This window comes from Phoca vitulina, unplaced genomic scaffold, assembly GCF_004348235.1.
Source record: "Phoca vitulina isolate PV1807 unplaced genomic scaffold, GSC_HSeal_1.0 scaffold79, whole genome shotgun sequence".
In the NCBI taxonomy this organism is placed as follows: domain Eukaryota; kingdom Metazoa; phylum Chordata; class Mammalia; order Carnivora; family Phocidae; genus Phoca; species Phoca vitulina.
In genome coordinates this window covers 2,008,761-2,036,410 of record NW_022589782.1, presented here as the reverse complement: position 1 = coordinate 2,036,410, position 27,650 = coordinate 2,008,761, and the positions used below count along the sequence as shown (strand labels likewise).

Genomic DNA, 27,650 nt, shown 5'->3' with positions numbered 1-27,650 from the left:
AAGCCTCTGTTTATGAATGCCGTGTACCAGGTGAGAATCTCTACTGGGAAGGGTAAAAACATGCCATATGGCCACAGTGGTGGGTGATTTTGATGAATTACTACGGTTCGCCTTAAATTGCCCTTGCTTTCCCAGCGTGTTGCATCCCGTCAAACACCAGCTCCCGCGGCCACGGCGTGTGACATCTCTAAGATGGGAGAACACAGGTGACCGTTGATCCTGGAGTGCACGGTTCGTGGGGCGGACGCCGTTCCAGAAGCCAAGGCCTCCCGCCGGGTCTCGTGTGCGTGTGGCCGCCAGCAGGAAGGTGAGGTGAGTAGGTGCTCGCAGCCTCGGATCTGGGCCCTTGCCGTCCTCTGCCTCTGTAAGCCTGTCCCTGCTTGCCTTTCACCCCCTCCATGCCGCAGCCGGCAGGTGCACCCCATCCTGCCAGTAATGCTCCACGCACCCTTACAAGTGTGGACCCGCAGCGTGGATCGAAGGTGAGCACGCGGCCGGGCGACAGTGTGGAGCCCCTGGCCTCGAGTCGGAAAAATGCCATTGGTAGTATTAGTATGAATAGAAATAACAGCCACCCCACCTTGTCCCTTGAGAGGTACAACCTTGACCCCAGAACGCATGGAAGCGGGGAATGAGCCAGTGTGATAAGTAGGATTCCTAACCCTCCGGGCAGGGACGTGAGAGTAGCGGTGCTTCAGGGACATGCGCCGCGTGGCTGTGTGCGCGGGTGAGGGGCCAGAGCGCTCCCCGCCCGGTGCCCTGGGCACCTGCTAGCCCAGCGGGTCCGGCGGGCACTTGCGTCCCAGCAGGAAGGAGCACCTGCTCGGTTCAGAGGGCAGAAGCTCTTGTTTGCAGCTGGATGTCTCCCCCTCCCTCGAGGCTTTTTCTTCACGTGCATTGACAGCATTTATTAATTTTAAGAACGAAAATGTAATACATAAGCAGTCCAGAAAATCTGAACTGTGCAGAACTTACTCTGCACGTCAAAGTCCTCGGGAATCTTGGTACTAAGATGCCTACGCTCGGGCAAATTTCCCCTTGGCTGTGGGACTTTTATAAATACGGACGATGCCAATCTAGTAGTTTAATCCAGTTGTGCTGGCAGCTCCTGGGATCAGGACGCAGCGGGGGCCACGAGCGAGGCCTGCAGGGGGGCAGGGACAGGCTGCAGAGGGCAGGCCCCAGGGCAGAGGGGACGGAGGTAGCTGGGCAGGGCCCCCAGTGGTGCCGGACTGACGGCCAGGATGCCGCTGTCCCCGCCTCCCCTGAACCGCCTCTCCAGGGGGGCCTTCGGGGGAAGCACCCAGCTCATTCCTGAGGGACGTGGCTGGAGTGGGGCTGAGGCCCGATTCCAGAGGAAAGAGCTGCTGCGGGGATGTTTACCCCTCCCTGTCTCTTCCGTGCTTCACACTTCGGGCAGGTGGACGGAGCTCCTGTGGGTCCTGCTGGTGACGCTCGCTGGCTTCTCTCAGAAAAGGCCCTTTCTGCACATTCGGGCCCTGCACGGTGCTCTCGCTCTCCTCCCGGGACCCCCGTGCTCCCAGCCCTGTCCCCCGGCTTGTGACTCGCATGCCTGTCCTGTGCAGCCCCCAGGAGCATTCCCCAGGCAGGCCGAGGGAGGAGGGCCCCAAGCCGGCCTGAGGGCTCACGGTGGAAGGCCTGGCCACGCGGAAGGGTCAGGCGCGCTCCCTCTGACGTTCTGCCCTTACTCGAGCCGGTGTGGCGAGAAACAGCGAATCAGTGTTCGTGGCTAAAAGTCCGAATGAGGGAAAGGAAAGTGATGTCAGCCCCGGACGGGATCCTGCGGCCCAGAAGCCCTCTGCTCTGTCGGCCACCTGTTCCAGGGGCAGGTGAGTGCGTCCCCACACGTGCCACGTGGGCTGGGAGCTGGTGGCGAGCAGACCTCAGGCCAGTGAGAGACCCGCGACCCAGCCTTACAAGCGTGGGGGGCCGAGTGCCGGGAGGAACGTGACGCGGTGCTCAGCATGCCGGTGGGACCTAGAAGTCCCACATTGGCCACGGCTGAGAGGTGACGTTTAGGCCGCAGTGTAGCCAGAGAGCTGGCCGGGAGGGAGGGGACAGCGCCAGAGCGGGGGACACCGGGCCGGGCCCAGTTTCAGGGCCTTGCAAGTGTGTTAAGATGCTCGGGTAGCGGCCACTTGGGTCGGCCTCACGGGGAACCTGATTGATTGCGTTTCTGGTTCGTTCTTTGGGCGCCTGGGGTCATTTCAGAGGCGGGAGGTGGAGGCCAGTTGCAGATCCCACTGGGGCGCGGGCTACGGCTTTCAGCCACCTCCGATGAGCAAGTCCGCGCGTCACCCTGGTCATCACGGGTGGGGGGAGGGGGACTGAGTGCGTCGTGGCCCCAGGGTATTTCTTGGAAATTGCTTTTTTAAATAAACCCCTGACTAGCTTGTTTTCATTTGCTTCTGTGCCCGAGAAACAAGTTCAAAAATAGACAGCAGTTATTCTGGGTTCTCGTGGACCCAGGTGCTGCTGGGCGGTGCTGGGAAGGGCTGCACGAGCCGTCTCGGCCAGTCCTGCCCGGTGACCCGGCGGCTCTCCAAGCCTCGCTTCTGGATGGTGGCACGGCCCGCGACTCCCGGTTACCCTGCAGCGTTAGCTTTCTCTCTGAGGGCTTCACGTTTGCTCTTTCCTCGGGCGTCCGTGAAACCGGGTTCCTGTCCGCGTATGGCTGCCCCACCGCGACCTGGAGTCCAGGGCTGTGGTGGCCTCTGTGGCCCCAGCTCTGGGTCGGGAGCCGCCGGGTGAAGCCCTGGCATGGCCCCCCCGGTCTTCCCAGGGGTACCCACTCTGCTGGGGACTCGCTCTCTGGACAACAATCCGCGGAGCCCCAGGGACTGGCCCCCCACCCACGCCGCACCCCGACCTCCAGGGAGTCCGTCCAGCCACGGGCTGCAGCTGCAGGGCCTCCCGGGAACCTTGGAGCCGGGGCCCCGACTCCCTTTCCTGCTCAGACTTACCCGCGTGCTTCCTCAGAGAGAGCCGCGGGGACGAGGGACGTGAGCAGGTCCCCGGTGCCTAGACAGACGCATTCGAAGGGCCTGTCCCTTCCCAGGTGGATCTGGGTCTTGCAGCCGCCCCGGCCTGTTGGGTCTGAGAGTAGCTTCTCGAGGCCGCAGCTCGGACCCTGGGTGTGGGTGGCGTGTGCACCCCTGGAATGGTGTAGCCCCTCTTCTGACCTTGACGGGATCTAAATTTGGACTCTCAGCTTCAACATTAGCTGCTTGGCTAAGGGGGGCATGTTTGGGGTTATTTTTAAGCCCTTCTGGAGAGTTCGCTCCTCCGGGAGGGGCTGAATCTGCTGTCCCATGAGACTGTGTGAACAGGCCCCCCCCCTTCCATGCCCTGGCCCTGTGGGGGCCGCAGCAGGGCTGCCGGGAGAGGGGCTGCCCCGCACCGGCCTTCAGCAGGACCGTTGGGATGGGTGTTGAGCTGCTTTGGAAGGTGCATAGGTTCCTGCCCCCCCCCCACACACACACAAGCCCCGGTACACGTGATGTCGTGACCCCAGAGTAGCTGTAGCTCCGTTCACGCTCTTGGGGCCACGTGGGACTCACAGGGCCCGGTGACCGATTCGGAGCTCGAAGGCGATACAGTCCATCGTGTATGTTTATTAACAAAAGCCCGGGCCCATCGCTTCTCGGAAACCATGATGTGGGGTTACCCGGTTCCGCTTGGGTGGTGTGTGTGGCCGGGCCGGGGCCCGGGACCGCGCTGGGGCAGACGGCATGCGTTCCATCCTCCGCCGGAGCCGCCGTCCCTGGGGACCGCCCGAAACTGCTCCCCTGCCCCCCCACCAGCCTATTTGATGCCGGAAAGAACCTCTGTTCCTCAAAGTTTGAGTCTCAAAACATTCCCCCAGCAGCTTTCAAGCCGCTGTCCGTGTGCAGCCGGGAGGCAGAGTGGACGGGGCGGCCGCCCCCATGGCACGGGCTCCGCCTGAGCGCCCCCTCCCCGCTCCTGAGCCAGGGCGTCCTAGCTTCTCCTCCGTCACCTGGGGACCCACCTTTTGCAGAAGACGGAAGGAAACTGGCACACAGGTAACCTGACAGAGGTGGCAAGATGGCCGATCCAAGCCACGCTCACAGACCGGGCAGGTTTCCCCTCACCCCTGCTCTGGCTGGAAGAGGGCACCCAGGGCCCCTCCCCGTGGACCTGGGTGACGGCCGTGCTGGGGTACGGTGGCAGCGAGGCTGTGGGGCGCTCCTGGGGGTCCTGCCGCCTTCCTGGCCGTGCGGCCCCAGCCTCGGCAGCCAGCTCTCCGTGAGGCCGACCTTCCTGCTGACTCTGGCCCCAGGCCAAACACCTGAGCTGAGCTCGGAGCAGAGGGTCGGGGCTCTAAGGCGCAAAGGGGGCGGGCTGTGTTCGCAGCGACAGATCCCCAGGTGCAGGCCTCCCTCTGTCGGCTTCCCCCCCTCCCTCCATGACCTCCTGGTCACGGTGATGCTCGCGGAAGCCAGGACCCAGCCCTGGAGCCCGCACCTGTGCCCTGCGGGCCTGGGACCCTGCACCCCGCCTGGTGGCCGCCGACAGGAAGCCTCAGGCCTGCTTGCGGGGGGAGGAGGGGGTGACCCTAAATCTGGAGTATGTTTTGCACTCTTTTCCTTAGAAAGCCCCCAAACTGTAAGCTAGCCCCGGAGTGTACGAGCACCCGTTCTTGCCTCTTTCCGGGAGGGAGAAGCAGCCGTGACCACACTCGACGCCGCAAGAACACTGCCGGTGGCACCCGCAGCTTCTCTCCCTGCAGCCGCGGGGGACGTTCGAGAACAAGGATGGAGCAGGCGGACGAGCGTGCACGCCGGAGCTTCAGCCGCAGGAAACACGGGGTGACAGAATCGAAGGGACACACACACCCCGGGCAGGCTGGCTGCCTTAGCGTGGCCCGCATTGGAAGGAGTCGGAAAAGTCCATGACGACCCAGAGGTCATGAACGATGCCATAAGTGCCGGGACCGGGGACCCCACAGGCCGCCCTTGTCCGTAGACCGCACTGTTCTCACCTCTGCAGGGGACACGGAGGGCCTGTCACTGTGCCCCTGCCCGCGCAGGGTCAACAGAGCCGCCAGCCCCTCGCTTCCCCCGGGTGTGTAGACTGGCCCCAGCCCCAGGCAGCCCCTGCCCCCGGCAACCTCCATTCCAGCCATGTAGGCGAGGGACGTCCAGGCCCAGAGCCCCTGGTGCCATCCAGGCAGGGCCTGAGGACCCTCTGCTGGGACCCGGGGGCAGGATGCAGGCCCGCAGCTGACCTTCCTCTGCTGCCCTGGAGAGCACCCCTCCGGGCACCCAGGGTACACGGCGCTGGACAGATGGGCTCCTGCGTTAATTCTCCTCTGCCCTCCAGCGACCGGGGGAGGATCCTGCCTTGGACAGTTTGCATGTGCTCAGTTTCCTCCGCAGGGAGGAGAACGTGCCCCCCAGGACCCTGCGCAGCCGCGTGCCGTCTCGGCTGCAGGGCAGGTCCGGCCTGGGGGCTGGGAGCTGCCCTGTGAACATCTCCCACCCGGCCAGGGCGTCCACGGCCCCGTCCACCTGCACCAGTTCGTCCTCTGTCACCTCGCGCTCCAGGGCCTGGATGCACAGCGCCAGCCACCGCCCGTGCTCCTCGATGGCCTCCCGCAGGGGTCCGAGCGGCGGCGGGCTCTCAGGGACGGCCAGCGAGCCCAGCCCCTCCTCGGGCTCCAGCTCTGGCCCCCCGGAGAAGCTGCGGCTCCACGCATCGGGGGTCAGGGGCTCCGACAGGCTGCTGCCCGGCTCCGACATGCTCCCGCAGCTCAGGCCTGAGTCAGCGCTGCCGGGGAGGGTGTCCTCCACCACCGAGGGCAGCCCTGCGTCCGGGCTGGGCCGCGCCCGTGTCCCGGCTTGCGTCCAGGCGTGAAGTCTCTGGGGGGGAGAGACAAGGCTGGGTTTTCTGGGTGCCGTCACTTTAGCCCGGGCACTGTCCCCAGGCCCCCCCAGGCTCGGCGCCACCCGGGCCCACGTGCACATACTCAGGAGCGGTGCACGCCCAAAGTTCAATTTAACTCGAACTGTATTAAGCAATAAATACTCGAAAGTCCTCCCTCTCTACCTGGTTTTACTTCTTTTCCCTCTGATCTCTGCTCTCAGGTCTCTGGCGTCTGCACCATGGACACGCCTGTGACCACACACTCGGACGCCCCTTCCCAGCGCTGCCCCCAGCGTCTCCCCCGTGCCCCGCTGACCGGGACAGAGGGACAGCAGGGACCGTCCCTGGTCTTCCATCAGTGCTCGGTCACTGCCGCAGCATCCAGGGACCAGCCGGGGACAGACCCGGGCTCCGGGGCCCCTCTCCTCCGAGCCCCTCCAGTCACGTGGGTGAGGTTCTGGGACAGGCTCCCTTCCTGGTCAGGGGCGTGAGTGGAAGGTGGGAGCAGAGAAGCCACGAAAGTTGGGGCAGGTGAACACAAGCCCAGGAGGAACGCAAGTGAGGATGCTCGTGCTTTTCACAGGCCGGAGCTGGCCCCCTTCCTGTACACCTCCCAGCGCGTCCCAGGTCCCCTCTTCCCGTGGACAGCCATCGGCCGCTCCCCCGAGCCCTCCATGGGGCAGCGTGTGGGGTCCCCCCCTCCAGCTGGGCTGCCCTCTTCCTCGATAGCCCATTCCCCAGAGTCACTCAGAAAGGATCCGCACGAGGAGGCAGCTCTGGGACCTGGACACGCCCAGCCCGCTAGCTCAGCGGTCCTCAAAGTGGGGTCCCTGCCCAGCAGCACCCCCCGGAGCCTGTGAGACATGCAGGCCCTCCCCTCCCGAGGGGCCGGGTCAGAACCTGTCCCCCACGGAGTCTGGCACCCTGACCTTCACCAGAACGCCACCGCTTACGGCCCAGGCTGCCGGCCTCCAAGAGGAACGGGGGGCTTCCCAGAGCCTCAAACACGGCTTTGGGCTGGAAACTAAAATTCAGCCAGAGTGATTGGGTTGATCGGCCTTAATACACACCCCCTGCCTTTGGACTTGGACTCAGAATGAAGTTTGAGTTTGCCAAGCCCTCCTCCCCGAGGAGGAGGTTCCTTCCCCCGGGCAGCTGCTGGCCCGTCTCCCTGGGCCTCGGGGCAGCCTGGGGACCCTGCTGCAGGGAGCACCTCAAGGTGACAGCAGAGGGCAGCATCGCCCCGCGAGCTCAGCCTGGCCACCTCCCAGCGTGTGCGCGAGCCTCCTCGCCGGGCGGCGCTTCCTCTGGGCGGGGGAGGGGGGAGGGGGGAGGGCAGAGCCTGCCGCGGGGACGCAGGGGGGCGTCTGAGCAGATGCCGGAAGCGCTAGGACAGGCCCAGCACCTGACCGCGCTCAGAGATGGTGGCCTGAGAAAAGCCATCTGCCCCTTGTCCCTCCTGCACTCGTCCAACCTGATGGCCACGGTCACCATTACTGGGTGCGGACAGTGGGCCAGGCACCCGGCCAAGGCCGTGACATGCTGCCCAGCACCAGCAGGATGCCGAGAGGTTGGCACACGGGTCTGTTCACTCGGCCTGGGGTTCCCGCACCCGGGACCCGACTCAGCCCACTGGCCTCCGACCCCCGTGCGCGAGGCCGGCCTGGGCGGGTGCCGGGCGGTGCGGGGGGCTGCCCCGGGAGCACCACTCACCTTGTACCTCTCGACGAGCTTGAAGCCCAGGATGTGCTGCAGCTTCCGCAGGCAGATGGGACAGAGGTCCAGGGGCCGCCGCAGGGCCTCGTCCAGGCTGAGCGCCCCCTGCATGAGACAGCGCAGCCAGCGACAGCTCCCCAGGCCCAGGAGGTGGCAGAGCTCGTGGCACGTGACCTGAGGGAGCCCGCACAGCACCACTGCCCTCGCGGCCGCGCACCCAACCACCGGCCAAGCCCCCGGCGCCCCGGGCGGTCCCCGCAGGGCCCCGATGGCCGGGAAGCGGTCCGTGTGCCCTCGGCCCCGCTCCCGACGGCACAGGGCACAGACGGACGTCTCCGGCGCGGTGGCCCCCAGGGGCCACCCAGCACGGGAGCCTGGGCGGCAGAAAGACCCCGGTTCACATCCCAACGCTGCTCCTTCCCAGCTGTGTGAGCTCAGACGAAGGTCTGGCCAGCCCTGGGCCTTGCTGTCCGCGCTCTCTGAAGCCTGACCCTCGTCGTGAGGGCTGGACGGAGCACTCGCGCCCTTCTGTCCGATCGCACGTCCTCCCCATATTCCCAGGACTCGCCCGAGCCCCCAGGCCTTCCACCCTCTTGCTGCCCCATCTTCTCCTCCCCGCCGTGCACTGACCCCACGTCCTGGCCTCCCTGCCCACCTTGCAGCACTGGACCATCCCCAGGGCGCTGAAGCCCACGCTCTGGCCTCCGTCCCGCACGCGAGTCTCGGGGCTGTCTGCGGCCACCTCGGCCGGGGCTGGGTCGGCGGCGCTGGGCCCCGACTGCAGGAGATCCCCCGAGAACCGGGCAAAGCTGCAGACGCCTACTTCTGGGGAGAGGCAGACACGCCAGGGCAGCCGCTCACGGGGAGCCCAGGAGCAAAACTGCCCCGCCCTCGGGGTGCACGGGCCCTGGGGGCCCGGCCCTGCCAGCGCGCCCCCGTGAACGTGGCCGCGAGGTCCCCGCTCAAGAGGAGGCAGGACGCGGGGATGCGCGTTCAGGGCAGCGGCTTCCAGCTAGTGCGTCATCCTCCCCGGGAGGGTTGGTGCTCCCATGCGCTCGCTGGCCCAGGGCGGGGCCCCCCACAAGCGCGGGCTAAGGCAGGGGTGCCGGGGCTCTGGCTCACCGTGGCCTGGAAGGAACTTGCCAAAGGTGAAGCTCCAGGCCTCGCACGGGTACAGGTCGGACAGCGTGAGGCCCAGCACGCACAGCGCATCACCCGGCTTGCTGCTCTTCAGGAAAGACAGGATGCCGTCTGCGAGGGCAGAGGGCCCGAGGGGCGCTGAGGGGGCTGCTGGGCCCCCATCTGCCAGCCCCAGGCTCCGGGCAGGAAATCCTGTCATTCCCTCTTCCTCTGCCCACGCCAGCCCCTCCCAAAGTCAGGTGCAAGCTCGCCACATTGCACAAGCAGCTGGTCGTCCGAGGCCGAGAAGTCCTAGCAGCCACGCTGCACGACATGGAGCAGGGGCCACAGGCCTGGGCCTCGGGGGCAGGCAGTCGGAGTCACGTGGGCAGGACCTCAGGGTCTCCACTTCCAAAACTCAGCAGAGCTGGTTTGGACGGGGTAGTTGAGAGGCCCAGAGACATCCAAGTGGGGACGCCAAGAAGGCCACTTGACCAACGGGGCTGGTGTTCAGGGGACGGTGCCCCTGCGGCCACAGGATGGGACCCCGGCCCCAGAGACGCCTGCATCCTAGTCCCCAGGGCCTGTGAATGTTCTGCCTCATGGCAGGAGGGCCGCTGTGGACATGATTAAACTGAAGGCCTTAAGATGGGAAGTTATTCCGGATTATCCGGGTGGGCTCAATGCAATCATTAGAGTCCTTAGACGAAGAGACAGAGGGTCAGAGAGACCTGAAGGTGCTATGGTGGTGGGCAGAGACGCAGCAGTCAGGGACCGGGCCTGGAGCGGGGCCATGTCCTGTAGGCAGGGGACAGAGGAAGGGCCAGCAAGGTCTAGGACTGGGAGAGGAGGGTCTCAGTGGCCAAACCTGAAGCCTGGGACCCAGGAAGGAACCGCCACCATCAGGATGGCACCTGCCCCAGCCAAGAGCTCCCTGTCCCCCCCGAAAACTCCGTGCTATCAGCTCCCCGTGGCTCACGCTGGGGACTGCGGCCAGCCCTCCTGCCGGAGATAACCAGACAAGCTGGGGGAAATACAAAAAAACTCCTTAAAGCATCCTAAATGGGGCGGCGTTGGCCGCAGGGGACACTGCACACGTCTGGGGGGGGTGAAGCAAGCTTTTCTACATCTGATTACAGTGGCGACTGGGTCACCAGTGTGTTCGTCAAGGCTCACAGAGCTGTTACGAAAGGGAGGGTTTCAGTACATGTGAATTATGCCTCAGTAAACGGGACTTTAAAAAAAAATCAGACATCTGATGAGAAATTAGAACCGGGGAGAGGATTGGAGCGGGCAGCTAAGGCTGAGCTGCTTCTGGGATGGGGGTGGGGGGTGGGGGCTGCAGGCTGGACTCCCAGGGCCACGGGCAGCCCAGAAAAGCGGCCTGGCAGAGGAAAACCAGAATCCTCCCTAGAACAAATCACATCACCCCCGGCCACGAGATCTTCTCAATTAAACTAGCTTTCCTATTAAGATGTCCAGCTAACAGTGAAGAATGACAAGACACGCAGACGGCAAGGGCCCCCGGAAAGGGCCCCATGCCAAGTGGCAGAGGCCGCGCCCCATGCGCTCACCCACCTGTGTGGAGCTGGAGTCTGTCCGAGTCCTGGCTGGGACGCGAGGAGCAGTGGATGGACGCGGCCGCCACCGAGGGCAGGCACCTGACCTGCAAGCCCAGGAAGAAGGCCTCCGTGCAGTCCCTCAGGTGTTCCAGTAGCGCGCCGCCCGCCGGCCCCTCACTCAGGTCTGGGGGCGGGGCAGCGTGTCAGCTGCGGGGCCCCCACCGGCCTGCGCCCAGCACCCCCACCCAGCGCCCCCGGCCGCGCCAGCCACTGCGCCAACGAGGCTGACACGGACCTGCCTTTGCAGAGTCGGGCACACAGACATTTTTAAAAGCACAAAGGAGAAAAATGGAGGAAAGGCCAACACCCAGATGAAAGATGCAGGTGACACAAGTCTGGAGGGCGGGGAGCTCCGGGAGGGGTGGCGGGGCCTCATCAGGCGCCACAGTCCCTGAGGCTGGCGGGGGCAGGGGGCGGCGGGGGCGGGGCAGAGGGGCCCCTCCCTCGGGTTAATGCTGCCAAGAGCCAGCCTGGCAGGAGCAGAGTGGGACAAGGGAGGGTGCAGACGAGGCCGGGGGGCGGGTGAGGTGCCCCTGGGGGGAGCCACAACCGGGCTGTGTTTTAGGACGACAGAGGGGCACAGACCGAGGGTGGCAGCCAGGAGGGCCTGGGACGGGCTGGTTGGAAATGCAGAGCCCCGGGCCACCTCAGAACCGAAGCCACATGTTAACGAGGCGCCCGTGATCGGCTCAGGAGAGCTTGGGAAGCCCTGGGGAGCCGCTAGCGGGGGACACGGAGCCAAGTGCATGGCTTAGGGGCTGGGTGGAGGCAGCGTCTCTAGGCAGAGAGGGCGGACTGGCCGCGGGGCGATGGAAAACCAGGGCTGCCTGCAGGCCTCTGGTCCCCAGGGCTGGCGGGACGCACAGGTTCTCCCCCCGGCTCCGGCCGGCTCCTCCTCTGCAAAGCCACACCTGCCCCACGTCCCCTCTCTGCGGGGCCAGGACCCCCGCCCTCAGCACGCAGACCGCCCAGTGGCCGCCCCCCCAGCACCCGGCGTCCCTCACGCGCCCAGCCAGCCTCCGCGTCAAACAGGCCAGCAGCGCTCACGTCCCACCCCCACGCATCACCAGCTCCGAGTGACGGGGGTCGAGTGACCTCCCCCGGCCTGTTTCCGCGCCTGCGACACGGGCTGGTCCTAATCTCAGCCCCCACGGGGGGCCCCGGTCTCTGGAAGGCACCCAGCACAGGGCCTGGGACGGCACACCTGGGCGGGGCCACACCTGCGTGCCACGGGCGGTGACACGACCACAGAGGGCCCCACGGCCGGGGCTTTCGGACAGCTGTCTGAGCTGGGGGGGGAGCGTCTGAGCCGAGCGGGGCTCCCTGCCCCCACCCCCACCTGTGCTGTCCCCGTTCCCGTCAGGGCCTGCCTGGGGCCTGGGCGGGCACAGCCTCCCTGCCTCGTACCTAGATTTAGGGTCGGGTTCCCTGCAGGGCCCTGCCGGCTCCAGGACGCGCCCCCACCCGCGGGCCCCCCGGCCTGGTACCTATGGGCTGCAGGTAGATGTGCTTGCGGGCAGGGCTCTGCCTCCGGGACGGCAGGGAGGCGTGGAAGGTCTGGAAGTCCTCGGGGGCCTCGGGACGGCTGAGGACCCAGTCGAAGGCCGTGCGGATGAGCAGCGTGCAGAAGAGGGTCCTCCGGGGGTTGTAGGCCTCGGCCAGGAAAAGCCTCTCGGCAGGGGTGAAGGAGGACACATAGCGCTCCCGCAGGGCGGGGTCGGTGGAGACCAGCGCCTCCTTCAGGGCCCGCGGGCCGAAGCAGAACTCCTGGGCCGGCCTGCACTGCAGCATGGCGGGCCTGGCCTCTCCGGGGAGCCCCTATTGTTGCCCATGAACACCCCCTCCCCTGGGGACAGCCACCGGCTCTTCCGGAACCTTCCTGCAGGCCGATGGGAACAGCGGAAGGCTCCCCTCCGAAGGACGCCCGGCGTGGGGGGTCCTCAGCAACAGCAAGGGGTGGCAGGGACACGTCCCGGCGTGGCAGCACCCTGGGGAGGGGGACGGGCACCACTGAGCACACAGGGCCTGTTCGCTCAGGCGGGCGGTGGACACGGCCCCCCCACCCGGCCAGGGGCAGAAGGACGGCATCTGCTCCAGCCGCCCAGCCCCCCACAGCGGGGAGCCTGGAGCCCCGGCGCCCACTCCCCCACCCCACCCGCCCTCAGATGGGGGGCGCCCAGGGAAGGGCCCCCCAAGAAGGAAACCAGCTCTGTCCCTTTGTGCACCCCATGGCCTGGGGCCCCACAGCACCTCCTTGTCCCAACCACAGGCCTTCCTGGCCGGTCCCCGTGTGCCCGAGGACGGAAGCCTGCTCCCCGAGTCGCCCGGCCAGCCGGGAGCCCGCACAGCGCCGGGCCCAGAGGCTTCCCGCACACGCGAGGCGCGGGCACACGTGCCAACCATGGAAAGCTATAAATAGGGCGATGTGGCCGAGCAACAAAGAGCGCTTTAAGGGCTGGAACAGACCGGGCGGGGAGAGGAGACGCTGGGGAGGACAGATGGGCCGGGAGAACGGGACAAAGTCCGTTCGCAGATCGGAGTCTTCCGAGTCGGAGCGCGGACTGGCACGTCCGTGCTCATCACAGACAACGCCCCCTCCCCGCCACACGCACCCCGAAACACTACCGCGCTCCCGGTGGACGACGGGCTCCGTCTCCATGGGCAGGGGGAGCCTCGCCGAGCAGGGGGAGGTGACGAGGGAGGAAGCCAGAGAAAGACGCACGAATAACAGAGCAGAGCACAAGGGGGGTCAGGACGCGGCGGAGAGCGGCACTTGGCCGACGCTTAATTTAGAAAGTCAGGCCAGCGATGCAAAACCCCGAAACAGGAACGGGCCTTGTTTTTGTGGGAAGAATGGAGAAATGAGCCCACACCCCCTTTGGCTAACCCCGACTTAAAACGTTCGTCTGGAAAACCAATTTCTAGGTACACACACACATGCACGTGTGGGCACAGACGTCTATGTAAACACACGCAAATAGACACACGTATACACCAAGACGCCCTCTAGATTTCCCGGGTTTCCCTCCTTGTGGACGTGTAGATACCCTGACCTATGTTCCAGAGTTACTTTTGGGGGGGGCCGGCCAGGACGGAGTGCCCACTGGGGGCCCGTCACAGACAGCGGCGCATGTATGTTTTATAGACATGCAGCCTGAGTCCACGCACAAACTTACATGCTTTTGATTTCGCATATGATGAGCATTTTCCCAAGTCCTTAGACATTCTATTAAAAAACGCCATTTTAGGGGGCACCTGGCTGGCTCAGTTGGTTAAGCGTCCAACTCTTGATCTCAGGGTGGTGAGTTTGAGCCCCACATTGGGCTCCATGCTGGGCATGGAGCCTACTTAAAAAAAAAAAAAAATGCTATTTTTTTCCTGGTTGCCCCAAACACACCGTGATGAACATCTTGGTACATAGGTCTGAGTTTCTATGTCCTCAGGAGAGACTCCCAGAAGACACCATGTGTTTAAGGGATCTTGATCTGCACGGCCAAACTGCTTTCCAGAACGGTCTTGCCAATGACCCCCAAGCGCTAGGTGGTCAGCAGCAAATACAACTGGCCGCTAAATCCTGGGTGGGGCTTCTCGGCTTGAGCCCTCAGGGAGGTGGGACAGTTGCTACCCACATTTCTAAGAGGGTGCAGCAAGGTTAAAACTGTCCCCAGAGCCACCCAGCTGGGAAGAGTCAGAGGAGGGACGGGAACGCACCTGCACGGGGTCCCGTCACCTGGAGCGGCGGGTGCCCCCGCCTTCCCCGCCAGACTCCAGCACAACACTGGTGATTTGCAACAGGGTATAGACACCTGGCTGCAGGAAGAAAACATCAGATGCACGAACACACGGACCGAATCACACGGCCTGCCGAAGGGCCCTCGCGGGCAGGCTCTCCACGGGGCCAGAAGGACTCGAGCGAGATCTGCCGTTCCGGAGGCGGCCGGGGAGGGCCCAGCACAGGGCACACAGGGGCGCCTTCCCTCCTTCCTTGGCTCGGTGGACAGTCCGTGAGCACCTGCCCGTCCATGGAGCTTGGCCAACTCCCCTGGATCAAACAGGCGTGGGTCCCTGGACTTCGGGAGCTTAAATTTTAGCGACATAACACACACAGTACAAGGCAGTAAAAGTGAACACCGTGTAGGGGGTGTGGGAAGGGGAGAAATGGCCCGGGGAAAACAGGCAGAGCTGGTGGGGGCCCAATGAGACCAGGTCCGAGCAGCCTGGAAGGGGCCACTGGAGGGTCTGGGGCAAGTGTCCCAAGTGAAGGAGCAGGTGCAAAGGCCCCGTGGGTGGCTTCAGGGGCAGCGTGGAGCCCGGCATGGCGGGAGGGGGTCGGGGAGACGGGCGCGGGTAAGGCTGTGCCTAGAGCTCCGGCTTCCCCCTGGGAGGCACAGGGTGGGGGTCCGCGTGTGCGTGTTGCCCACCTCCTCCCCGGGGCTCCAGGCACCGTGCTGTGTGGACGCTGGACCCTCCGGCCAGCTTTCCGGGTGGGCTGTGAGCTCCTGGCCGTCCAGGACCCAGGGGGCCGGGCACAGAAGGATGCTGAGGAGACGCCCGATGAGGGAGTGCGCTGAACACCAGCTGGGCTCTGGAATGAACGCGGCCCTCTGACCTTTAACCCCACTGTGCCTCAGTGTCCCCCAGGCACAGTGGGCTTGGCAGCACCCGCCCACCTTGCTCGGCACACGGCTGGACCAAGCAGGAGGGAGGAGACGCCACCCCAGGCGGGGGATGGGGGGTGACCGCCTTGAGCACCGGACGCCATGCGCACTCACAGCTTATCTGTGGACGCGGGTCCCGTGACCCTGCTCCCGCGCCCTCACCTCTCCCCAGAACCTCCGCTCGCAAGCGCCCGTCCTCGGGGCACCCAGCCAGACTGTGACGCTTGCCCACCAGCTGTTACCCCTAAATTGTACCCCCGCTGTCCCAGCCGGCTCAGGATCGTTCCGCCATTGAGAGCACCCCACAAACTAGTTCTCGGGGCAGCCCGGCTCTTCTGGACACTCGGGAGGGGCTGTGTCACGGGTAGTTTGAACCAGCCCATCGACAACCACCCCGCCGAGCCCACTCCCCGACCCCCGCACAGGGCCTCCGGCCTGTAAACTCCAAGCTCGGTTTTTGACCCACCTCATCTGAACCCGCAACTACCCAAAACGTAGCTGCCGGTGTTCACCCACCTCATAAGCCGAGGAGACTGAGGCCAGAGAGGAGAAGCCACCTGCCCAGGGATGCACAGCTCCAAGGATTCAGAGGAGGCTCTCCTGCCTCCCGCTACAGCGCCCCTCACTCTGGGCCTCATGTCCAGGCCCTCCTCCCACCCCTGAAGGGGCTTGCGTGGCAGCACGCTCTCCCGCGTGCCCCCCACACTCCGCTCTGGGCTTCACGGTCCCCGGACGCCCCTAGCTCAGGCACAGCCCCGCAAAATGAAGAATGCCTTCTTTGTACCGAACGTCCAAGGGCCCTGCCACGTCTGTCCCAGCTGTGACTCTGACCCCAACAGTGAACCTCAGGCTCATCTCAGCCGTCCCCACGGAACCGAGTCCCGTGGCGTGGGAAGGGCCCCGAGGGTGCCCGTCCAGGAGCCGCGGGCACAGACCCAGGCGTCAGAGGACGGGGAGACCAGCGGGTGACCCCTCCTGGGGCCTCTCACATGGACAGACCACGGGGACCCCCAGGAGCTTTGGCTCACATGGGCTACAGCTGCCGACATTTACCGCTTGTTACTCTGAATACTTGCTACTTTGTTACTCTGAATACGCCTTGCAGAACGTCCCAGCAGCTGCAATGAGCCATTCACGAGCTGGGGGCGAGCCTCGGGGCGTCTGGAGCAGCCCCACGCAGAAGGGGCGGTGATGGGTTGGGGCTTCATGCTGCTCAGAGGGGCACCCGGGGCTTAGACCACAGGGGCGAAGGTCCGTGTGTCAGACCGGGGTCTCCTGTCGCAGCTACCTTCACCGGCGAGCTCCGAGCCCTAGCTTGGAGTCCAGGCACCTTCCCTTCCCTGTGACCCTCCCTGTCCGGATGCCGGATGCCGGCAGCACATTTAGCTTCAGCATCTCTAAGTAACCCCACACCCCGCGTCTCTCCTGCTGCCTTGTTTTCCTGGGGGGTGTAACAGCCAGCTGAGCCTCCCTGTCCAGCAGCACGGGGGTCCCTGAGGCCCCTCCTGATGAGCGGGCAGGGGAGGAGCCCTGCGTGGGGTGAGGTTCTCGGGGTACATCCCACCCCACGGTGGGGGGCTCCATGTCCACTTTCCACCCTCGCCCTGAGCTCTGCTACTCCCCCAGGGCCGCCCTGTCCTGGGGCGCAGATGGCCCCGTCCCTCCCCAGACCCCCTGCACGTCAGGGCGTCCTCTCTGCCGGGCTGGCTGGCAAGTCCGGCCCGGGCGCAGAGCACGGAGCGCAGCCCTGCACCAAACCATCCTGGCGCGCTGTCCCGGCACTCCCCACCTCCTGCCCCGGGGGACGGGGAGGGGCTCCGTTTCCCCGCCGGCCAAGCGGGATGGGGGGGGTACGACTGCCGCCAGGGCGTCCTCAGGGCTTGCACGACCGGACCCACGCTGCAGCGCCACCAGGATATTCCGGCCAGGACGCTGCGCCCTGGGTCCAGTGCCACCTGCGCGGCCACCCCGAGTGGCAGTCCCCTCCTGGTTCCGCTGGGTCCCCGCGCCCCCAGCCTCCCCGCCGCGCCCCCAACTCCTCCCGCCCCACCCCCCGCGTGCTGCCCGTGACCTTCGTGCCGCATCCCTACCTCACAGCCCCACGCCCTCGGGAACCGGCACGAGCCGCGCGGCGGAGGGCAGCGAGGGCACTTGTCATGGGCCACGAAAATCGAGGAGGTCCCAGCATGACGTCAGCACCGGGGCAGGGACCCACCAAGGTGGGACGGGGTGGAAAGTGTGATGGGGCCGCCAAGCGGGAGCGGAGGCTGCTCCCTGCTGCTGTCTGACCCACGGCTCCGGCCACCAGTGGGCAGAAGGCTGGAGGAGCTCCGGGCCCCAGGCACGGCTACTGACCTCTGCTGAGTTCTTGCAGAGCACGCCCGGGACACCGTGCCACTCCCAGAAACACCTGGGAGAGGGTGGGGGAGGGGCTGAGCTCCTAAAGCCCAACAGTTGAGAGGTAAGCCGGCAAGACCCAGGAAAAGCCCCCGGTGAGGCAGGTAAACCCGCATTATCCAGGGAAAGCCCCCGGTGAGGCAGGTAAACCGCATTATCCAGGGAAGGCCCCAGGTGAGGCAGGTAAACCGCATTATCCAGGGAAGGCCCCAGGTGAGGCAGGTAAGCCCGCCTGGTCCAGGGAAGGCCCCAGGTGAGGCAGGTAAGCCCGCCTGGTCCAGGGAAGGCCCCAGGTGAGGCAGGTAAACCTGCATTATCCAGGGAAGGCCCCAGGTGAGGTAGGTAAGCCCGCCTGGTCCAGGGAAGGCCCCCGGTGAGGCAGGTAAGCCCGCATTATCCAGGGAAGGCCCCAGGTGAGGCAGGTAAGCCCGCATTATCCAGGGAAGGCCCCAGGTGAGGCAGGTAAACCCGCATTATCCAGGGAAGGCCCCAGGTGAGGCAGGTAAGCCTGCATTATCCAGGGAAGGCCCCAGGTGAGGCAGGTAAACCCGCATTATCCAGGGAAGGCCCCAGGTGAGGCAGGTAAACCCGCATTATCCAGGGAAGGCCCCAGGTGAGGCAGGTAAACCACATTATCCAGGGAAGGCCCCAGGTGAAGCAGGTAAGCATACACTCAGGCATCAGGTACCCCAGTAATGTGGGGGTACCACTCCAGCATATGACACACACCCAGTTCTGTCATCGCGCCCCCTGGGACCCCCCTTCATTTGGCGGTCGCCTGTAAGAATGGAATGATTTTTCAGGATTTTTTCTGTACCGGACACTGAGTGCTCTGCACGTATTCCCTCATTTCAGCCTCTCAATGAGCCTGAGCTCTTTTGTCCCCATTACATGGACGAAAAACCGGAGAGCAGGCAGGGAAAGTGACCGGTCCGGGTGGCGGAGCCCCGCTCGCTGCACCCCGGGGCGCTGCGTGGAGAGCGCACACCATGAGCTCACGTTGGGAGCGTGAGCACCATGATTCCCTAGAGACCGGCCTGCGCCTGCAGCCCAGGTGCCCTTCGTCCTTGGAGATGGAAGGGAGGGCTGCCTGGTCTCCAGCCCCGCGTGTCCCCGGGAGAGGGTCATCCTCAGCGCCGTGATCCCGCCACTCCCACGGGCCACGTCTGCCCCTCGGGAACTGGGTTTCGGCGTGCAGTTCCCGGGAGGCCACGGGCCACTCGCATGGGGCTGGGCAGGTCTTGACGCAGATGGAGGAGAAGTCCCTTCTGTCCCTGGATGGGCGCTTGCCCGAGCTTCACTGAGTGTCTCTAGAGCAACGTCCGCCCCGCCGGGCTGCCGAGGACTCGCTCCTCGGGCTACCGGGCCAGGAAAAGTCCTTTCCCATCTGAGCTCTTCCCTTACCTGCAAGACAGGGACGCCAAAGGTCCTGGTCCACAGGGCAGGGCGTGGGGGCCGCCCCTCAGCTCTGTGGCCTGCAGAGTGCTGGCCAGACGGGGCCTCTGTGACGGTCCCTTGAAACTCTGCGTGCGCCCTGCAGCAGCACAGGACGCGCCGAATGTCCCTCGGGGGCGCGGGTCCTCCAGGCGCTGGGCCAGGGGCTGGATGATGCCGTCAGCCCGGGTGATGCTTACGCCAACCCAGCGGGGCAGGAAGCACTGCCATCCCATTTTACAGATGGGGAAACGGAGGCTCAGGGAGTAAGTGGTCCCGTAAGTGGTCACGGAGACGGAAACCGAGGTCCGTGTGGTTCCAAAGGTGCATCACATCGTCTCGTCCCAAACCCCAGTCCTCGTCCTGACCTCACGCAGCTCCAGACGTCATCGGCGTGGTCACTGTGGTCTTCCTCCTGGGTCTCTGTGTTCTCATATGGAACATTCTTCCCCACGTGGCCTTCGCGCCTGCTCTCTGGCTCATGCAGCCCTGCAGAGCCTCCCTGACCATGCACGGTGCACAGACCCCTCCCGCGCTCCCCTGCTCACCCTGGTCCAGTTTGTAGTTCGTACGACTGTGTGAGGCTGAACCCGGTTTCCCTGCTCACCATCCCTCCCTCCCTCTCTCTGTGTCCTAAATCACGCAGGGACACGAGCGGTCTGTCCCTGAAATCTGCATCAGTGCCTGGGACATAGCAGGTGGTCGGTATTTGCTGGATGGAGAAACACTTTATACGGTCAAATAAAAGCATAACCGACTCTAGCTCTTCCGTTCGTGTCCAACTGAGGTCACCTATTCCCTCCAACCTCTGTCGGCACCACCTCTGAGCCGGACTGGGAGGGAGTGAAGACTCGGTCCAGCCGTCCGGGCCCTTCGGCACCCCCGAGCCTGGGATGCTGATGGCATGGACGCAGCCCATGGTTTGGGGCCATGTCACCTGGCTGACCCTCAGCGGCCCTCAGGCCACCTGTCCCGGAAGCATCGGGCTGGGGAGCCCTAAGGTATCCCCAGAATGGGTGGGTGTATGCAGCAGAAGCTCCCAAGGCAGCCCACCTCCTCGGGAACTGGGCCCTACTCTGGCCACGAGCCACCCTGTCCCCTCCCGGGCTCCAGCCTGGCCCCCAGCACCCACCCGTCAGCACTCCTCTGAGCAGGAAGGAGCACCCCACCCTGGCCTGGAGTCCTGGGAGCTTCCCCGTGCTTGTCCACAGGGCCGTGCTCCACGCTCAGATTAGGAAGATGGGGTTCGTTATTCCTTCGCAAATGTGCCAGATCTCACAATGAGAACTTCTAACGGGAGAAAATCAGAGTTCTGGGGGTACGAAGTCTGAGGCCCGTTTAGGACGCCTTGGCCACGGTGAGGGGAGGTGGGAGGGACGCTGGGTTTGGACCACAAGCCGGCGTGCTGTGGACACGCACCTCTCCCAACACCCTCACCCTGCACCCCTTCATGGCCACGTGTGCAGGACAGACCAGGGATGAGCACTGTGGTGGGGGCGGGGTGGCGCTGCGGTGGCCCAGAGAGAGGCATCCAGGCGGGCATCCAGGAGGGCATCCAGGAGGGAGGACTGGGAGGAGGCCTCCACGCTGGGCTCTCAGGTTTCTGGGGCCTCCCCTGGACGAAGCTGTCCTATCGAGTGGTGGTAAGGGTTGAGGGTAACTGGCAGGCGGGCAAACGGGGGCCCCTACAGTTCTTTCAGGGTATGTGGGAGGAATGAGCGACTGTAGGAGCTCAGGAGTGCAGACGGAGAATGTTCTAGAATGGGGTCTGGGAGAATGTTGGGGGAGGGGCCGGGGCTGGAGTCTGGGCTGTGGGGGCAGGAGGTGCCCTCGCCCCCTGGCGACGGTCCCATCAACCGTGCCGAGAACCCACACCAGATGCTGGCATCCCATTAACGACGAGGGAGCACTGCTTTCCTGGCGCTTACGGAAGCAGCTCTGCCCTCGGCGCTCAGAGCCCGTCCCAGCCTGGACACTGGAGGTGTGGCGGAGGCCTCTGCACAGCTGGGGAGGGACCCCGGGGACAGGCCTGGCACGACATCCCCACACGGTGAGGTTCCCTTCTGGCTTCAGGGGACGCCTGGGCCCCCAGACGGCCCCCAGGATCCCGCTCCTCTCTCGGCTGTGAATGTGGTGCCCCTTGAGCTCCCCAAACCAAGAGAGACCTGGAAGCCCGGGGCTCCCTCCCTGCTGCTCCTCCTCCCGGGGAGGCCCTGCCCCAGCCCCACAGCCCCAGGTTATCAGTGTCCCTCCTGACCGCACACGGACGTCCCGGACCGGAGTCTGGTCGTGCGGCCCCGTGCGTGCCGTCCCCCAGGAAAGCACGGGAGCGGTCCCACAGGGTACACTGGGCAGTGCAGCCCGTCCTCCCATGTGGGGGGGGCCCAGACACACCCACCAATTCAAGCGGCCGCTCTTCTGAGTCCCGACGGCACTGGGCTCTGGCTTGGGACCCCGAAAGCACAGGGAACAGGTGAGGTGGGGCGGGGCAGGCACCCCAGGCTCCCAGAGGTCAGCTGAGTGGCCGGGAAGAACCTCCTGCCTCCTGGCCCCCTGTAGCTGGGGGACAAGCTTCCCCACACACTTCTGAGAGGCGAGGTGCTCCTCCCCGGCGGTCTGCCCGGCTGGCCCCCACCAGTTCCCATGAGGTCCGTCTGTCCCCTCCCCAGGGGTCCTAGCTGGGGCTGGTGTCAGGGGGAGCCAGCCGGGGGGAGGGAGGGACAGGCTCTATTCTCAAGGCACACGCCCCGAGCGAGGGCCACCTTCTCTCCCGGGTCCAGGGCATCCCGGCTGCCGATGGGCCCCCACAGCCAGTGGCCGTGAGAGCGGCACCCCGCTCCGCCCAGGGCCCCCACGCCGCAACCCCGAGCGGGGAGCAGGCCCCGTGTGCAGAGAGGAGCCCCCGTCTGAAGGCTGGCCTTACCGCTCCGGCTCCAATTTCTCCCCCAAGCGGCCCTTTTCCTTCCAGAAACCTCTATGGTAAGGGCTCCCTTTGAGCCCAGTGTCGCCCTGCTGGGGACCGCCGGCCTCCCAGGCCCTCCCGGCCCGGCCGCCCACCCGTCTGGAGAGACAAGTACCCCCACGGATGGCTGAGGGATTGGTCATCATGGGAGTTTGTTGCTTAAACCATAAGAAATGATGTGACAACAAACGTCCATTGTAGCAGATTTGGAAAATTCTGAAAAATGAAGGAAAACAAAGAAGACCGTTGAGAGGTCATCTCTCAACTTTCTGCCTGACGTCCTGCAGATGATTTTTCTCTCCGTGTCTAAATCTACTTTTCAGGGGTTTACGCGACACGTCCTGTCCCGCGGGTGGCTGCACGCGAAACGCCTTCCCTGACGACAACCAGCAACGGGCATCCCCACCTTGTGTGCGTTGTGTTTCGTGGATGATTCACCTGGTTCGGGAGGTTCTGTGGTTTTTTTTCCCAGTTTCCTCACTATTTTACGTGTGTATAATCTGTTCTAATCTCATTTCCACACATCTCTGCAGCACGCATATCCGATTCTCTCCCCCTTGGGATAAATCTGCACAGAGTCTGGCTCAGGGGGTGACACGTTGGACGTGCGGCGCAGAGAGGATGTCCGGTTTCTCCCTGTGGGGGGTCAGAGACCCGGGAACCCGAGAGCTGCTCCGTGGACACCCGCCTCCCCACCGGCCGCCTCCGCGCTGCCCCCCAGGGCACATTGGCCTCAGACCCCAAACCTTGCCTGTGAAGTCACCTCATTAGAGCCAATTCTAGAAACGGGCAGTGACGTGGGGGTCCCCTGTCTTTTCAGCCACATGGTCAAAAGGGTACCGTTCCCACCTCCATGCTCCCTGCCATCCTTTGGCCTGGGCAGATGTGGGGTCTGGGGAAGCTCCCTCACCTCACTGCACCTGCTTCCTGGGAGGGGGTTGGATAGAGACCGACCTGTGGCCTCAGAGTGGGATCTCACTGGGAATAAGGGTCTTTGTAGGAGGAATTAAGGTAAGAATTTCAAGATGAGATCACCCTGGATCAGAGGGGCAGGTGGTCTGTCTCAGTGACAGAGCATAGAAGACACGGGGAGAAGGCTAGGCGGCCCCGGAGGCTGAGGTGGAGGGTCTGACCACAAGCGCGGCACGCAGGGGCCAGCAGGAGCTGAAGGCGGCGGGAAGGACCCTCCCCGAGAGCCTCTGAGCAAATGCTCAGACAAGCTGCCGTGCGGCGCATGCTCTGTCCCAGGGCACCAGGCACGGCGAAGGCGGACAGAGTGCCGCGGAGACGGAGGATGGAGGCGCCGAGGACGGATCTGCAGAGCTTGTGCCACGTGAGGGGGACGAGAGGCGCTGGGCTCTGGGGCAGAGAGGGGTTCCCGCCAGCCGGAGGGACTGCAGGTCGGGGTGGGCGGGGCCTCGGGGGAAAGGACCATCCTTGGGGGGGTGAAGGGCTCAAGAAGGGCAGCAGGGCTACATGGGGGGCGGGGGGTGGTCAAGGGCCCTGGAACAAAGGCAAGGGGCCGATGGCCCAGCAGGGGCGTCCATGTCTCTCACTAGGTCACCTGGGAGCAGTGCCGGGGAGGCGGGTGATGCTCAGGTCTGAACATCAGGCCCCGGCCGTGGGAGGGTCTCGCGCTGGCCTATGGGATTTGGGGTCAGCTCGAAGAGGGCAGGGACATGGATTCAGGGCCTCCCTGCACATGCCTCAGCTTCCCCAGGCCTCCCATCCCAGCTCCTGGAGCTGAGCTGAGTTCGCTGGAGAAATGCAAAGTGAAGCTATCGTCCCCCCCCGCCAACCTGCCAGCCTGGAACCGCCCGCCTGAACACCCACCCTGTACCAGCCCACACTGGGCGCCCAGGGACTCCCAGCCCCCGGAGCCGCAGCCCCTCACCTCCAGCTCGGGGCTGCCTGAGGGCCCTCTCAGGCATGGGGGGGTGGACGGGACAGAAGCCCCTGGGGTTGGAGGTGGGACAGGTGGGCGTGAGGGGCCGAGCAAGGCTGGGGCTGCCAGAAGGGCCCAGCCCGGGGGGGCCACCCTCCGAGCTCCAGATTAGCATCCCCTCCGATGCAGGCTCAGAAAGCCCTTGTGCCCCCCAGAGAGCAGCCAGGCTGGCTGGGGCCACACACTGAGGACCGCTCCCCACGGGCTCGGCCAAGCCTGCAGGGGGAGTGGGGGCCCAGGGGGACTGCTCTGATCAATGTCCCCTCCACCCGAGTCTGTCTCCCTCTGGCGCATCCTCTTGCCTCTCCTGGTTTGGGGAGGTCAGGGGACCGGAGAGAGTTCCCGCTCTTCTCAGAGACACAGAGAAACCCGGTGGGCACGCGGCTGGAACACACGCCCTCTCCGGGGAAGGCAGCCCCCATGCCCTGGTGACATCGGTCCCCGTCAGGGTCACCTGGACTATGGAGGTGGCCCCCTGGGCTCCAGGGACCACACAGCCCCTGGTCTGGGCCCCAGCAGCTGCAACAGCTCCACCCTCGGGGCCCGGAGCAGGGCAGGCGCTCCCAGGACAGAGCCTGCCCCGTGCCCAGCATGACAGTGGGGGCGGGGGGGGGTGCTCCAGACAGATGGGCCGCTTCCCCCGCCAGCCCCGTTTCCCCAACCAGAATCAGCAGCCTCGCGCAGCTTGGGGGGTCGTCAGCGCTGATGGGGCAGGAACATGGGCCATGCTCCATGCTCCGGAAGGTGTCTCACCCCGAGGCAGCCTGGGCACACGCCGCTCAGCTCCGCACATCTCTGCTGGACACGGTGCCTCGGAAGTTTAGGGTCTGGTGACTTGCCAGGGGGCCCACGTGAGGCCACGCGGTCAGGATTTGGGATGTCCTCCAGCCTACTTGGCAGGTGTGCCTGCCCCCCACCCCCGCCCTGAAGGGGAGGCCTGGGGAGGCCTGAAGTCCAGGGGGAGCAGACCCCAGGCGGGTGGGCGGCTCTGGGCAGGCCCGTGAGGAGGTCTGGCCACACTGAGCCCTACCTGGGGGGAGGGAGCCAGCTTTGTGGCCGGTCTGAGTCCTTGGACCCCACGGTCCAGAAGCTTCTCCAAGCAAGCCCAGGAGGAGGGGCTCAGTCAGGGAGGGGGAGGGGTCCCAAGCGGGGCCAGAATCAGCCCGACACAACCAGGCTGCAGGGGTGCGGGGGGCCGGTGTCACGGGGCCTTCCTGAGGCACCCAGGCTGCATCTCCCACCAGCCAGGGCAGGGAGGCCGCGGAAGGAGGCCGTCCTGCTGCAGGGCCCTCGTTCCCGGCGAGGCCGTGAGCTCCCGCTGCATCCACACCTGCAGCCCGGCCCCAGAGCTACAGTGGCTGGGGGGGGGGGTGCCAAGGACACGGGCGTGCTCCCTGAGTGCCAGCAAGTCCCACCCGGGGCTGCGTTCTTCCGGGTGCCGCACACCCCGCCGCGCCTGGAGGGGCCGGAGCTAGGGCCCCGGGCAGCGGTGGGGTCCGGCCTGTCTGAGTCCTGAGCTCCGAGCATGTTCTGGGCGTTCCTGGGGCAGCCCTGGGGGCCACACGCACTTCACCTTCAGGTGCGCACCCAAGCCTTCCCCCCGCGCCCACTTCCCCCAGCGCTTCCCATCCCAGTAGACGCTCCTCACCGCCACCGTGACCAGGGAGCCTCTCGTGAACCTCCAGACCATCTCCGGCCGGCCCCCGGCCCTGGCCAGGCTGCCCAGCCTCACCTGTATGACGGCTCAGGTCTCCCCGGGGCCCCCTCCAAGCCGCACACCCACAGCTGGATGAAGCCCTGCGCCCCACGAAGCCTCTCAAGGACTCCCCTTGTTCTCAAAGCCCAGCCTTCCCCTGGAGCCCCTGAGGTGGCCACTCGGCCCGCCATGGCCCACACTTACCCCGGCTCTGTGCGTCCCAGACACTACCCTCTTTCACCCTCCGGGGTCCCTCTGCCCAGAAGGCATCCCCCAACCCCACCCGGTTTGCCACCCGTGCAGGGCCCCAGGCGCTCCGGCCACCACTCCTTGCTGCCCTCCCCACCCAGCCCACCTCCAGGCCTTTGCCGGGCAGGGCCTTCCCCCCGGAGCCCCCGTCCCCGCTTGGCTGGGACGACACCCACTCCACACTGAGCCCGACGGCGACTTCTTCCCAGAAGCCCTCCTGACACGTGCCTACCTGCTCAGCGGCTGTCCTCGGCCCGGAATGGCGTGCTACGGGCGGGGCGCTGCGGCCACATCTGTCGCGTTCCCGCCCGCGTGCAGCGCGACGCCCGGCTCCTACTGAGCGCTCAGACCGGTGATGCACCGCAGCATGTCGGCCCCCACCCCTGCACACGCCCCGCCCGCGTGCCCGCACACCTGCCTCCATTCACACACGTGCACAGCGCACGCCCGGGCCGCACACACACAGCCAGGCGTGCGCGCTCGCTCATGCCGTCCCGCCACCCTCACTGCAGCAGGCGCCCGAGCTGCTGTGGGCCGCCTCTGCCTGCCGGCGTGCTTGCCGGGCGGTTTCCATGGCGACACATCTTGGCTCTGACGGGAACAGACAAGTGCAGGGAACACAGTCTCCACGGAGGGGATGAGGCCCGGGGTCTCCGCCCTCGGGCTCCCAGGCAGGCACGGGGGGCGTGCTCCCCTAAGTAGAGACCCCCCCCCGCCCCAGCCCCGGACTAGGCTTGCACCCGGAGAAGGAAGCTCAGGATTTCCTCTTGCTACATACTACGGGAGCTGTCATTCAGTCATTCAACAAACTCCCGTGCTGGCTGCCCTGCCTGGGCATCGGCCTGGCTCACAAAGGACTTGGAGTCGTGTCCTGAGGCTGGACTATTGTCCCCACTGGCCCACCAAAGGCCCATCCCAGGTAGGTCAGGAGCTCTGGGAGCAGCAAGGCCCAAGCCTCCCCCGCTCTTGGAGGCTGGCTCAATGCGGCAAGGGTTCGGGGCTCCCCCTCTGCAGAAGATCGACCCCAAAGGCATCCCCAATTCTCCATCCCTCCCGGAACCATCCGTGTGCCCTTTGAATCTGAGCCTGTCTCGTGACTTGCTCTGGCCGATAAAAGGTGACCGGGGTGACGCTATACGAGTGCTGAGCTCAGGCCCCCGGGGTGGCGTGTGTCTCTGCCTGTTCCCTCTGGGCTGGAGCGACAGCATGAGAGCAAGCCCGGGCTGGCCTGCGGGCAGGTGCGAGGACAGAGGGGGCCTGAGCCGTCCCCGCTGAGACCTCCCCAGAACAGCCAGCCCCCAGCCAAGTCCCTAGCTGAGCCCAGAGGCAGGAGGGCAAGCCCAGAGAAGCAGCGGTGCCTGGCTGGCCCCCCAGACCTCTCAGACGCACCCAAATGCTGTTGTTTTAAGTCACTGGCTAGAAAGGATTTGTTACACAGCAGTAGCCAACTGATACACGCTTTTCCAAGGGCCCTGGCCACCAGCCGCCCAATCTCACGCAGTCAGCACATGCTGAGCACCCTCACCAGCCCCCCAGATGCTGAGGACCAGACCAGAGTGTGTAGGCAGTACACAGCCCTACTATGCGCCAGCCCTGTGCTAGAAGCTAGTGACAGAGACACGTGTGTGAGGCCCACCTCTGCCTCCCAGGAGCCGGCAGCACACAGAGGGCGGCTTTATTAGTCCCAGCTCCCAGGTGGTCACAGGACCCGGCTGGATCAGAACTTTCATTCTCTACGTTTTCTCTCCGTGGACACCTGTGTGGAAACCTTACACTTCCTGGGTAGCCACAGGTTTGTGGGTCAGAGATGCTGTGATTTTTCAGTCTCTGTTCAGCGGGAACTGTGGCTCAGAGCTCCGGCCCCACGGGGCATCCGCCCTCCTTCCCTGAGCTGAGTCCCCCGGAGGGCTTGTGTCTGAGCGTGCAATTTCCCCACTCTCCCGTG

General features: G+C 65.3%; 1 protein-coding gene across 8 annotated transcripts; it reads right to left on the bottom strand.

The window, feature by feature from the left end:
* Window positions 1-23: 23 nt before the first annotated feature.
* Window positions 24-26,212, bottom strand: AMZ1 (archaelysin family metallopeptidase 1). Of its 8 annotated transcripts, XM_032394190.1 has the most exons (9): window positions 15,539-16,040; window positions 14,786-14,949; window positions 14,076-14,174; window positions 11,852-12,352; window positions 10,321-10,488; window positions 8,746-8,874; window positions 8,279-8,448; window positions 7,621-7,797; window positions 24-5,903 (listed from the first exon to the last, which is right to left on the bottom strand). In XM_032394190.1, exons 4-9 carry the CDS (start codon window positions 12,153-12,155, stop codon window positions 5,343-5,345), a joined length of 1,509 nt encoding a protein of 502 aa, XP_032250081.1. In that variant the 5' UTR covers window positions 12,156-12,352; window positions 14,076-14,174; window positions 14,786-14,949; window positions 15,539-16,040; the 3' UTR covers window positions 24-5,342. The 8 variants fall into 8 exon arrangements, 7 of the variants coding, with proteins under 7 accessions (XP_032250081.1, XP_032250080.1, XP_032250085.1 ...); XR_004298099.1 differs by lacking the exons at window positions 14,076-14,174; window positions 14,786-14,949; window positions 15,539-16,040 and adding an exon at window positions 25,938-26,023 and having other exon boundaries at window positions 24-5,025; window positions 5,270-5,903; XM_032394189.1 differs by lacking the exons at window positions 14,076-14,174; window positions 14,786-14,949; window positions 15,539-16,040 and adding an exon at window positions 25,938-26,023.
* Window positions 26,213-27,650: the final 1,438 nt, after the last annotated feature.

Coding starts and splice junctions, on each gene's coding strand:
- AMZ1 (XM_032394189.1), bottom strand. CDS start 12,155: ATGCTGCAGTGCAGGCCGGCCCAGGAGTTCTGCTTCGGCCCGCGGGCC. Junction 8,875..10,320: donor CAGACTCCAGCTCCACACAG/GTGGGTGAGCGC, acceptor CTGCCCTCGCAG/ACGGCATCCTGTCTTTCCTG. Junction 7,798..8,278: donor GGATGGTCCAGTGCTGCAAG/GTGGGCAGGGAG, acceptor GGGCTCCCTCAG/GTCACGTGCCACGAGCTCTG.